General features: G+C 34.5%; 1 protein-coding gene across 3 annotated transcripts in view; it reads right to left on the bottom strand.

The window, feature by feature from the left end:
* The window catches only part of SLIT2 (slit guidance ligand 2), a 325,399-nt gene that overhangs the window by 77,846 nt on the left and 234,020 nt on the right, over window positions 1–13,533 (bottom strand). For 2 of the 3 annotated variants that reach the window (XM_015594878.1, XM_015594879.1), the window contains 5 exons: window positions 12,662–12,733; window positions 9,240–9,383; window positions 8,963–9,126; window positions 4,265–4,415; window positions 198–272 (listed from right to left, as the gene is read on the bottom strand). In XM_015594878.1, coding sequence (XP_015450364.1) covers window positions 198–272; window positions 4,265–4,415; window positions 8,963–9,126; window positions 9,240–9,383; window positions 12,662–12,733 — 606 coding nt within the window. Of the gene's footprint in view, window positions 1–197; window positions 273–4,264; window positions 4,416–7,965; window positions 7,990–8,962; window positions 9,127–9,239; window positions 9,384–12,661; window positions 12,734–13,533 lie in introns of all 3 variants that reach the window. The other variant, XM_015594877.1, reaches the window with a different exon arrangement.

Below are 13,533 nucleotides of genomic sequence, written 5' to 3' on the forward strand. Positions count from 1 at the left end.
CACGGAAAAAAGCCAACTCCTCTGGTTCTCCTCAGAGATTACCCTAAATTCATGCCACCGGTAGTCACTGCATGGATATTTCTGTGGTTCTTTTATATTTTCCGATTTTCAAAGAAATCTAAATAAATTGCACAAGGATGGGAAAAACATAACAAAACACCATGAAAATTTAAAAAGATGGCTAATGCACGGCTTACATTTTACGTAGTTGAGGAAGTTTCTTGAAGATTCCAGTAGCTTCCAACACTGTGAATTCATTATTATTGAGTCGCCTAAAAAAAAAAAGCAAAAAGCAGAAGAGTTTCATTACCAAGGGTCAGGAAGGGATTAAATTTTATCTCTCATGCAGAATTATAATATTATTTAATGATTATCCTAAAGCAAAATATAGGACACATAAAACAAAAGATTTACAGTAAGTACAGTCATGCTTCAATATCCATGGGGGACTGGTTCCAGGTCCCCTTTGGGTACTAAAATCCATGGATGCTCGTGTCCTTTATATAAAATGGTGTAGTATTTACATATAACCCACACTCACTCTCCTGTATATTTTATGTCATCTCTAGATTGCATGGAATATCTAATACAATGTAAATGCTACATAAATAGTTGTTATACTGTATCGCTTAAGGGATAATGACAAGGAAAAAATTCTGTACATGTTCGGTACAGATATAACCATCTTAAGCCTAACTATACAGTACACGTCAGCAATAAAGTAACAATTTTTTCAATATTTTCCACCTTTTGAATTCACAGATGGGGAACCTGAGGCTACAGAGGGCCAACTGTACTGAAATGTTTCTCTCATTTTACTCAAATTTTAATGATCAGAATAAATTATATTAAGAAGCACATAGTAAAGAAAATCAATATTTGATAATCAAAAGCAGCTCATTGAGTAATCTGTAGAACAAAGTTTCTCGAACTTTTTCCTCACGATTACCCCTTCCCCAGAAAGCATTTTAGGCCATTTTTTCCTGCTCACTTGCTCCACAATTCTTTTTTATTAACAGTCTTATTAGTATTCAATTTACATACCATGAAGTTCACCCATTTAAATTGTACAATTCAGTGTTTTTCAGTATATTTACAAAATTATGCACCCATCTTTGCTATCTAATTCCAGAACATAGTCATCAAGCCCCCCAAAAACCTCATATCCATCAGTATTCACTCTCAATCTGCAGCCTCAATCCTTGGCAACCACTAATTTACCTTCTGTCTCTATGGAGTTTCCTATTCTGGACATTTCACATAAATGGAATCATGCAAAATATGGTCTTTTGTGGCTGGCTTTCTTCACTTTGCATAATGTTTACAAGATTCATTCATGTTTAGTGTGTGTGTGTGTGTATATATATGTACATATATATATATCTCAGCATTATATATCAGCATGTCTATATCTATATATCTATATCTAATCTATATATCAGCATTTAATTTCCAAATAATATTCTATGGTATGGACATATCCATTTATTAGTTGATGAATATTTGGGTTACTTCCACTTTTTTTTAAGTCAAAATAATTACCAGTTTATTATATGTTCTCAGACTATTAAAATGTATAATCGTATATACAAATTTAAACATACTGAATCAGATCGTACATGTTCCAAATATATGTGAAAATGCTCACTTTTATGTTATATGCATTTTACCACAATGAAGAAATATATATCCTGAACATCTTTTCATATCAATCCATATTAGATCTTACCTCCTTTTATTTTTTAATTTTTTAAAATTTATTTATTTTTATTATGGTGACAATGGTTAACGAAACTGTGTTAACCAATGTCACCATATATACAATGTACATATATACAATGGAATATTACTCAGCCATAAGAAGAGATAAAATGCTGCCATTCGTGACAACATGGATGGACCTCGAGATAATCATGCTAAGCAAAATAAGCCAGACAGAAAAAGCTGAAAAACACATGATATTACTTATATGTGGACTATAAACCTAAAAACCACAAACAAACAAGACAAAAAACCAGAGACTCATGGACATGGACAATAGACTAGTGGTCACCAAAGGGTGGGGGAGAAGGCGGGAGGGGAGAGGTAGACGGTGTAAAAGGGGTCAAATATGTGGTGACAGAAAGAAATCTTACTATGGGAGGTGAATACACAATGCAAAAAATATATATATATATGTGTATGTGTGTATGTGTGTGTATACTGTTGAATTGTACACTTGAAGCTTTCACTTTTTGATTATCATGAATAATGCTGCTATGAATAAATGCCTTACTGTTGAATTGTACACTTGAAGCTTCCACTTTTTGATTATCATGAATAATGCTGCTATGAACATTCGTGTACAAGTTTTTTTACGAATATATGTTTTCAGTTATTTTGGATATATGCATAGCTGTGAAATTGCTGGGTCACATGGTAAATCTATGTTTAACTCTTTGAGGAACAGCCAAACTGTTTTCCAAAGGGGCTGTGTTATTTTACATTCCCACCGGCGAGGGATCCAATTTCACTTGTATTGATTTGTTTGTTTCTCTGTTTTTACGAAGTTCTAGTGGGTTTGAAGTGTTACCTCATTGTGATTTTTATTTGTTTCCTTAATGCCTAATCATACTGAGAAATTTTTCATGTGCTTACTGGCCATTTGTATATCTTTGGAGGAACGTTCATACAAGTAATTTGACTACTTTTTAAATGGGTCAAGTACATTTTCACTTTTTATTTTATTGTTGAGTTGTAAGATTTCTTTATACATTCTGTATATAAATCCTTTATCAGGTATTTTCTTCCAAGTGCTGATTTTTAACTGTATAAGTTAGAAAATTCATAATTTCTTAAAACACACATATATCCTCTGTTGAAAATAAATTAGATGCTAGTTTCTAATACAATTCTTGATTAATAAGTAAGCCTTCTTAAGGTATTATCATGTTGGAAGACATGATTTGAATTATTATTTGTAGTATTATTGGAAATAAGCATAACTCCTTATATGACTATAGAAATGGAGTTTGGGGCTTTTATTGCACGGTCTCCATGCATTGCTAAAAGTCCTAGGGCTATGAAATAGCTTCATGAATTAACAGGAATAATAATAATAATAAAAGCATCACTATAAATAGAGAAGTTAGTTTCTGTCATCTCTTTGAAAGCATTCCATTATTTTCAATTATTCAAATTGCTTAAAATTCATTAAGTAACAGGCATGCGTATAGGCACAGTGGGAGATAAACTATAAAATACAATCCCTGTTGTCAAGGGGCCATAATCTAGTTGAAGACAAAGGATTACACATGCACAGAAAGACAACCAACTATGCAAAGCAGTTAATGACAAATACCAGATGGTGCTATGCATAAACATCGCTAAGACATTCAGAAAATGATGAGATTTTACTGGGTTTTTCTTGGATTTTTAAAACACTAACATTAAATGTCTTACTTTTATAAATAAAGTCAGTAAAGGCAAACCATACATGGGCACGGTATCTATAAATGATTCAACAAACGTATTTTAGGACCTAGTCCGTGCTAGGCCCTGTGTTAGGGTGAAAAGTATGAATTGATCACACTCTGTCTTTTCAGTATTTTCTGCTATGCTATACATTGTTCAGAAAAAACTATCCTTTGTGCTTTAATACTTAATAATCATCGAATCCTTCCAGCAGTGTGTCTGTGAGGTAGCAAAGCAGATTACAAAAAGATTCTCAGATTGAATTTGTAATTAACAGAGATTAAAAATGGTGCTTCGCAAACTATTTGGTTGCTGTAAAGACTAAACATGCTTAAAATCTATTCAGTGCTTAGAAATAGGTTTAGGCATAAATAATGCTGAAGCAATACATGTAAATGAATGCTATTATTAGTAGTATTATTAAATGCTAACTGAATTTTTGAGAGGTAAAATAATTTTTTTAAATTTACTTATTTTGATTATAGTGACAATGGTTAACGAAATCCAGTAAGTTTCAGGTAAAATTTATTTATTTTGATTATAGTGACAATGGTTAACGAAAGCCAGTAGTTGCATCTTGGGCCAGAAAGGTGAAGGAAGATATAAAATAATTTTTATAGTTGCATCTTGGGCCAGAAAGGTGAAGGAAGATAGCTTCTAACATATTCTTCTACAGAGAAGAGTTATGTCACTGTGTGTTCATTAACATTACTGCAATTATTGAGAATAAAAGGGCAAGACTAAAATTCCAATACTTAGATGTGTTCGTTTCCTCCTTCCCACCCTGGATTTTGCTGGGAGATGAACTCACAGTTCTGCAGTGTACTGGGGAACATGGTCCGGGATTTTGGTGAGTTTTTGATTGGAGCAATCAACTGTGGTCCCTTCACAGCGGCACTTTTCAGGGCAAGCCAAATCTGCAAAGCAGTCCCCACTTAATTTTGATCGATAATCTTCTGTACCTATTGAGGATTCAAGCCAAAAAAAATGGAAAAAAAAAAAATACTGAGTCTACAGGTTAGAATGTTTGTTCATTTGTCGGAAGGAAAAAAAGGAAGATAACTATAGATTATGCAGCAGGGAGGCAACTTGGGGGAAATTTGGTCAATGGATGTCAGGAGAGGGTTAAAACAAGGGCTTGTAATTTGCTGGAAAAAAAGAGTAACTAGATTCACAGGACAGGAAAACAGTAAGAGAGATGAGCTTTTCACAGCTGTACTTTCTGCTGATCCAGTTATGAGCCATTCTAGCCTATTTGACAGCTAATCACACAATGGCTATTAATTGTGAAAAAGATTATTTTTTCTCAGAGTCAGGAATTTAAAATGTATCCATAATAAACATATTCCTATGTATCATTTTAAATTAGGGCTTTCAAGGCAAATAGATGCACTCAGGTTTTTAAATTTTCTATGGTCTTTTATTATTTTCTCCCACTCACGTAATCTTCAGAAATGCCTAAAAAGCCCTCTTTTTTTTTCATTTTGATTTTATAAAGAGAGACAAGTAAATCCTGATTTAAGCCTCAGCAGCTTGTCATGCTGTAGAAAGCTGCGTGACGTTCCATGGTGCTTGACGGAACCATGTTTTCCTCATACCTGGCAACCACATGGTTAGATCAAGCACAACAGAAAATCTCGCTACATAATCACTACACCATCCACTAGGCCAAGGGTAAGACGGAGAGGAAAGATGAAGGGAAGCAGGAAAAAAAGCTACAGACGTTCTGGAAGTGTGGTACTGTTCACATGACATGCATTCTTCCCATAGAATGCTTAGGACCATAGTCAGAGTGTAACTACCGAAGATTTCCTGGAAACACAAAGAAGGGGCTACACTGAAGGGCGCCTCCACCGTTCCTTCAGAACTGCAGGACGGAACAACAGCTTTCGGGAACAACATCCAGGAAGAAGTTGGAGGTGAGCTACGAGGACAAACAGAGAAGCTCAAAAGATCTGTGCTTTCTTCTTGAAAAAATTAATAATAATAATAATAATGATAAAGGCGCAAAAGATCGAGACTAGAAGAAAGTACATCAGGATTGAAAAGGGAGGGCATTACATTTCAGATCAGACACTTTTACTTACAGCCAAAATGGTGAACTCCTGCAAAAGTAAAGATCACCAAGAAGGAAAAAAAGACAGTAATCCCGATTAAGATTAATATAGGCACATATGTATATATATATAAAATAAGGTCTCTTTCTCCTTTCCTTACTGTGGCAGTTATCAGGGAATGGCATGGTATGATAAAAATTGTCATGCTTTGTAAACTTTTATTAATGGTGGTCTTACAGGAAAAGCAATGGCATACAAGATGCATAGCACAGATTAAGTTCTTGTCAATTCCTTTAAAAGATAAACTCTCTGCAAGACAGATTTTCTTTGTTGTTGTCTGTCATGTCTAGAATGCCATATAGCATGGTGGTAGGCAAGTAACCATGTAAAATTAAGTGAAAACCTAATCATTGAGCTCTTCAAGGACTATCCTCATTTGGATGAGTCTTTAGCTTGTGGCTTGCACGCTTTTTAATAACCTTTCCAATTTATGAATAATGTCACTTAGTTAAAATGGAATCAGAATCTCGTAAGAAGTTTGCAAAGCCGAATATAATGATTTCATTACATTTGGAATTAATGTCATGATTATTTATTGAAAATCTGTTGTATTGTGGTTTAAGCTTTTGTTTTAAAAGTAAAACAAGAAAATATTTGGAACAAAGTCTAAAAATCAGGAACACTAGGGGGATATCTTATATTTAAAATAATCTGCATTCAATGCAATGACAATAATGCTTATTTCATGACACCCCTTTAGATAGGCTCAAATATTAATTAAAACCTTGGGTGGGGGGAAAGGGAGAAAAGGACCAAAGAATTCTCCTGAGTCCTGACTTCTATAATTATTGTTTTAAATAATATAAATTGAATGATCAGAAATTGACAAGTAAGCCATGATATCTGATATAAAAGGTGTTTTCCAAAACTTATTTTGGCTGCTGTTAATAAGCGGGCAAAACTGTATCAGAATTTATGAAAACAATCTGACTTTTGTTCTTTATTTGGTGAATTGAAGATATTATTTTTTAAATCGTTAGTAAGTATATTTAAATGTAACATATTGAATAATTTGGTAACAATTATATTAACTGCTATAATTTGAGGATGTAAATAATACTAATGTTTTATCCTACAGTTCTGCTGGTGTTTAAAATATAACTTTTTTGGGGTAAGTAATAGCTACCAGATGACTTTCTACTTAATAATTGGGTAAAAATAATGAATTTTAAAGATTACCAGTGAAAGCTAATCAACTGTTCTTTTCAATTGGTTACTTCTTATGCAGCCAATGTAATATATAAAATATTATTAATCAACCAAGCTCAAAATAATATAACAAAATCTGTTAAACGTGTAAAATTATTCAAATTATAATTCAATAATGGCAAGCAACACATATCTCCTTAAAATAGAGACAAAACCCAGAGTTCTCTAGAAAATAGGTATGGATTTTTGGACACTAATACTATATAAATACTTTTTAATTTACAGCTGTTAAAATATATTAGAGACTAGGATATACTCAGCAGATGGTAAATGTGGCCAATCAATTAGTACTAACATATATTCTTATATAATAGTTTAAAACAAACAAATCAAGAGGCTTTTTACACAACTGGCAGGCAAGGAAACAGTACAAAAAGATACATATTTCAAAGAGCTAGTTCTAGAAACATCAGCTTTGATAGTGTGAAGATTATAGTGGTAAAACATTTCAATTACTTTTCTAAGAAAGATTTCATCATCTGCCTAAATGACTCAAAGCACTTAAGGCTCATGAACTTCTGATGCTTTCGGGATCGATGTCAGTATTGTTTTGGGGGAGTTTTATTATGACTCCAGGTATGCAAGAATGTAAAGTCACACAGTGCAACTGCATGTAAATCACTAGGAAGTTGCTGTTTTTGCACAAAAAATGAAGCAGCAGTAAGCAAAGTCAAGCAAAAAGAAAGAAACACTTTTTTAGTGTAAAACCCATTTTAAAAAAGTAAATCTCATAATTGAAAACACAATTCTGTGTGTTCATAACTGATTTCATGTAGAACTAGCTCCTTGATGACAGAAATGTCTGTCTTTAAAACCAGCTCAATAAGCCATATTTTAAAAACAGGTTGAAAGATCAGATATACAAGGTAAGGAGAGAAAATGATTTAAGTAGAAAGCCATAGGTTCGAACATTTTAGCTACTGTGAGAAATTTAGGTAATATGCCAAAGTGAGAAAAAAAGTTAAAAAAAGGTGGGAATTTAATAACATATATGTTTAACATCAGAAGCTGCATGCAACGGTCAAGTGTTCAGGAAAACAGCTACAAGTGATCTATGCAGAAGTGAATCTATCTACAGAGTGCGCACTGTACTTTCAAAAGCATGCATATCAAAAGTTTAGAAGCTATATTTTATAAGGAGAGGAAAGGGTGTCTGCAGTTAGTCCTACTACCAAGCAAAACCTACCTGGAATGAAATACTGTTCTTTAGCTAAATAAAAAAAGAGAAAAAAAATAGAAGATGCACCTGAATGTCAGCAAGCAGAGATATGAGTTATATTAGACCAAGAATGGACTCAAGTTACTACAGATAATTAAGTGAAAAATGTATATTCACAGCAGTACAATAATGGACAGTGAGTAGTAAATGCATCTAGAACCATGGACAATAACCAGTTTTGTCTCGATATCAGCTTTTTAGTATGAATTAACTGCCAAACGTGAAATACACCTAAAAGAGTTAGGTAGTATACTTCCCAAAACATATAGAATGTATTTTATCACAAGAGAACAGAAAAGATTAGACCAAAGCAAACAGTAAGCTTTAATGAAGTAAGCTTTCTAGTTACTATTAATACAATGCATTTCTATTTAGCTTTTTATATATAAATGTAATATTTTCAAAATGGTAAAAAATGGCCTTTTGGAAAAAAAGGTATTCTCACAGTCCTATTCGAAATAAGAGAATGCAAAATGAAGAAACACAGCATTCTGAGTGAGAAGCGAGGGATCAGATTTACCTCTACTTCTGAGCCTGAGCAAATCATGCAACCAAGCCTCAGTTCACTTTCTCAAGAAATAAAAACATGATTAATTATCTTAAGTCTCTCAGTGAAGACTAATACAACAAACATGAGATTGAACAGGCTTAAAGGTATTCTGAGTTAGCTAAAAGGCCCCTATTAAGTCTGAACCCTGGGAATACGGTATGAAGTATCCAGACATCCTTTTTTCTTGGCCAGTAGCCTACTCATTCTGCTTTACGTCGTGTTAACAAATGTTACATATGAGGGATATATGAATTGTGTTTATACTTTTTATTTTCTTTTCTTTATGAACAGAAGAAAAAAGAAATATGATTCTATAATGCTTGGTAATTCAGCTGAAGGCCAGCTGTCTCTAGGTCTCATGTAACCACTGTTTTTGGTGACACAGGGGACATGTCACGTGAAGTGAGAAATTACCTGAACAACGGAATTTCTTGCTTTTGATCTGTCCGATTCTTTTGTTTGCCAGACGCCGAGGGCTGGTGCAGCGGGCACCACTGGTCTCGATCGGGTTGGTATGGAGATAATCCGCCAGCCACTTGAGATGGCAGTCACAAATAAAGGGGTTCTGGGCCAAATGCCTTTCAGAAACACACACAGAACACTTTTATACATGACATGCTATGAACTGAACTCTCGAATTCAGAGTGAAAACAACAGTCATCTACTTTGATCCAAATCCTGATATACATACATCGTTTGAATGGCCCGCAGAGGCGAAAAGGTCCCCTTGGCAATGGTCTGAAGCTTGTTGTCATATAAGGAGAGAAGGTTCAAGTTGTGCAGGTCCTGGAAAGCATCTACCCGAAGGCAGTTTATCTTGTTGGCATTCAACAGTCTGTTTGATCAAACAGTTGTAGAATTAAAGTGCAGCATCTCCTGACTCACCCGCAAGATTCTGTCCTTCTTGAGAAAACCCAACCAAGTAATACATTTTTTTTAATTCTCAACACTAATCTTTTAACTATAATAATTTATGTATCACAGGCTGAAGATCTGGGGTTATACCAGATAAAGCAAGGGTTGTAATAAGGAATGTCTCAATCTAGTATCCATGAATTTACTTAAGAAGAACTTATTAAACACATTCCCTGGAAGATGCAGAGGTAGAACAGTAGATCCAGCCTTGGTTGTCAAGGCGATCACAAAAAATGCCATCAAACGTTAGTCCTTAGAGCTGTACTATGAAAAAGTTCAGTCTATTCTCAAAACAGAAGACAGAGTGAACTTTCTAAAACATAGATTAGCTGCTTCCGCTCTAGCCACACAGGCCTCTTTGCCAGTCTTTTCTGCTTGTAATGTCCTCCCCCATGTCTACCTGGTGAATTATTCTGCTTCTTTGAGAAAGCTCAACTCTTACCTTCGTAATTCAGCCTACTCCGACCACGCTCTCCACTACTGTCAGCCTCTGTCCCTCCCCATCCTCTAGCACTCTCAAATTCTTTACTGTGATCTACTTTTTCTATTTTCCTAGCTACATATATCTGTACTATATACGACTTCCTTACATATTATGTTCTTGCTGACTGTCATTTGCATGTCTTTTCCCCAAGGGTATAAGCTCCAGACAGCAAGGATATTTTGTTCCCTGACCTTTCTCACGTACCCAGCACATATTAGGTGCTCACTAAAGATCTGTTGTTGAATGAATACTTTATAACCCTCTTGAAGATTGACACCATGCGTTACCATATTAAAGGCCCTCATCCTGCATTGTAAATATCCATTTAGCTTGGTTTATCACAATATCCCACAAACTCATTTTTTTTCTCCTATACTCTATCGAAATTCTACATCAATATTTTGGTTTGGCAAACGTCATTCTCATAGATGTACAAGGTTGTGTCTGAGCTTTTCTTCATGCTGGACTCACCTTTGGGAATATACTTGTCCTGCTCCCCACTTTACTCAACCTTATGGGCTATCAAGGCCTCACAGAAGGTCCGACTTTTCCAGAATCTGACTTCTGTCCAACTGAAGTATCCCTTCTTCCAGGTTCCAAAGGAAGTTATTCGGTGTTATTTAGTCTTGTCTCCTATTTTACGTTAAGCTCACTTTGCCCAAAGACAGTTTAGCCTTCTGTGGGCAAGACATTTTTTTAAATATCTTTCTCTCCATCACCATTTAGCTCAGTGCTTTGATACTTAGGACTTTTAACAAATATTTAGTAGCTCGCAAAAACAAAACGAAACGAAACAAAAAACCATGTACTATGTAGTTTGGGTTTGTATGCCTTATTATCTAACACTCGGAAATGTTTTCCCTTTTGACCACAAGAATCTCTAACTAATACAAAGGATTTGTTTTAATTGCTTGCTTTTCTTAGGTGTTCCATGCACATGCAATGCTATGACTTCTTCGTGGTGTTTTCTTTGTTGCAATTTTTTTTTTTAATCTGCCTTCAGAAGCTAAAGTTTTTTGCCTTCTCTGTAGTCTATATAATACTTTCCTAAAAGCTTAGAAGCCTGGTTTGAGGTATAGAGTGATTAATCCCATTCTTCCCCACTTGAGGCCACAACACAAGTCCCTAAATTGTTCCCTAAATTGTCAGCTACCTGAAGAGAGGAGTTAAAGCACAGGACATTAGGACAAGGAAAAGGTGGGGAGCCCGGAAGACAGTGGAAGAAGGTGCTGTTCTGAGCGTTTAATATTTACTTTAAATAGATGTGGTCCAAAAATTGGGAGAAAAAAATTATTGGACACTAATTCATTTTGTTCCTTCTATTTACCTATACCTCTTCTCTCTAATACCTCACCTGTTCAAGCAGATCTAAGATGCTTAACCAAGTTCTCACCTAGTTGTAGAGAAATGATCATAAATGAGCCTTATTATAGAGATAAAACATTAGCCTGAGGGAACGTGCATAGAATCATTCTATTAAAGATCAGAAACAATATTTGCTATCTGTTGCAAGGGTTAAAAAAATAATTTGAAACCTAAATAAAGTCATTAGGTAACTAAGATCAACACTTATCATGACTCACTGGTCTGTGGGAGAGAGCAATGGAGCAAAATGGAGAATATTGCTCATGATAAGGGCGAATGCTGTTTTGTTAACAATTTGCTTCGCTTTTGTGTGTACGTGCATGTCAACTGGGCTGTGATACAAAATATGATTCTGGATGATAAACTTAAAACATGGATAACAGGATACAATTATCCCTGTTTTTGAGCATATGAACAGACGTTTCCCAAGTAAGAAAAAATATCTACATTTGGGAAGTTTGTGGGATTAGGAATAATTTTTTATCAAATCAATGGTATGAGCCCCAATGCCAAAAAAATGCATATACCCAAAAGGGAAGATAACATTGTAAATTTAAAATTTTTAAAGTAGACTATGGACTAACTGAGAGAAGTAACTACATCGTACTCATCTCTGCGCCCGCAGCGGCCAGGCCAGTGTGTGCCCTAAAAAGCATACTTTTATTGTTTGGTGATTTCTACAGAATTTGATGATCCAACAGCAACCATCTTAATATGAACATATTTTTTTTCCAATTTCCTTTTCACATAAGCATTGAAAATAACACCTGGGGTCAAGTCTTATGCTTATAAAAATGTATAGTAAATACTTATTTTGAGACAAAGGAGAAGTAGCTACTGTCTAAGCAAAGTGGTCTTTAAAGACATAATCCAGGGATTTACAGATAATTCTCTTAGTAAGGATTAGTTTGAGTGTTACTGCTGTGTTTTGGCCTACTGTACACCATCTTTGTGCTAGGGTATGTTATTCCGGAACTGTTACTCCTGCAAATTCTTTGCATAAAGGTGGATAAACATATCGATATGTCTCTCTCCTTTCCAACTGTTGTTAAATGAAACCACAGAAGTTTCACAAAGGACAGGGATTGTAAAAGCTTTAAAAGACAGAGCAGCCAGGATGTAAACACTCATGACGGGGGAGAGAGACAGGCTGGGGACAACTTTGAAGCGTTGTCTCTTCAAAAAAATAACCATCAACAATTTTAGCTCCACTATGTTAATCTTCTCCATTTCAATAAACTATGTCATTCTGGGTCAAATTTTTCTGAAGCTTCCATGAAAATATGAGATGGTACACTGACTAAAATATAACATTTAGTTCAATGGATTAGAAACAATCAAATACTTACAGAAGCTGTAAGGAAAACAATCCTTCGAATAAACTTTTTGGGAGTTCCGTGATTTTATTTCCATAGAGTACACTAAAAAACATAATTTAAATTAAAAAAATCAGATACCAAATCAGCATAAGAAATTCTTCCAACATATATCCGTATTCAGGCATAGAGTGGATTAGCAAGTATTCCATAAAGATGTGCACTTATCACAGAAAGTTTGGAAAATATAAACAAACAAAGAAAATTTAATAAAATGACCATGATTCATAATTCATTGCCCTTTGACAGAAATGTCCACTGCGAAATTGTCATGTTTTTGTATACACACACATACACACACACACAGAGTTCATATGTGATGAACACATATTGTATATAACAAAAGCAAACCCTAGATGTAGAATCCATTGCTTATTAACAGGATGAGTTTTGGGCTTATTATATTGGTAAATAGCAAAAGGAATTGAAGTTTTAAACATACAATGTGTATGCCTGAGAAATGTAAGATCTGTGAAGACAGTGATCATTAATGTTAATACGGAAGAATTTTTAAAATTTATGTTCCCCAAAGAAATATAAACAGGAATGCATCCTCATGGTACCCACTTCTGATGAGGCATTAAGTACAAGGATCATGACTTAATCTTCTCAGCACACTTGGCACCTAGCACAGGTTTTGGATTGATGACTAAACTTCGTTTGATGAGTGAAATGAAGAAATATATTAGCAGAGGCACAAATTAAGGATTAAGGGAACAAAAGGGTGAAATGAAGGGCTCTTAATTCTGTTTAGAAAAAAATTTTTCCACAGAAAAAGTAGAAAATCTTTGGATGGCAAGTGATTTCCCATCTATAGTTAATTTGAAAATATATATATATATATG

The sequence above is a fragment of the Pteropus alecto genome, unplaced genomic scaffold (assembly GCF_000325575.1).
Source record: "Pteropus alecto unplaced genomic scaffold, ASM32557v1 scaffold5, whole genome shotgun sequence".
In the NCBI taxonomy this organism is placed as follows: domain Eukaryota; kingdom Metazoa; phylum Chordata; class Mammalia; order Chiroptera; family Pteropodidae; genus Pteropus; species Pteropus alecto.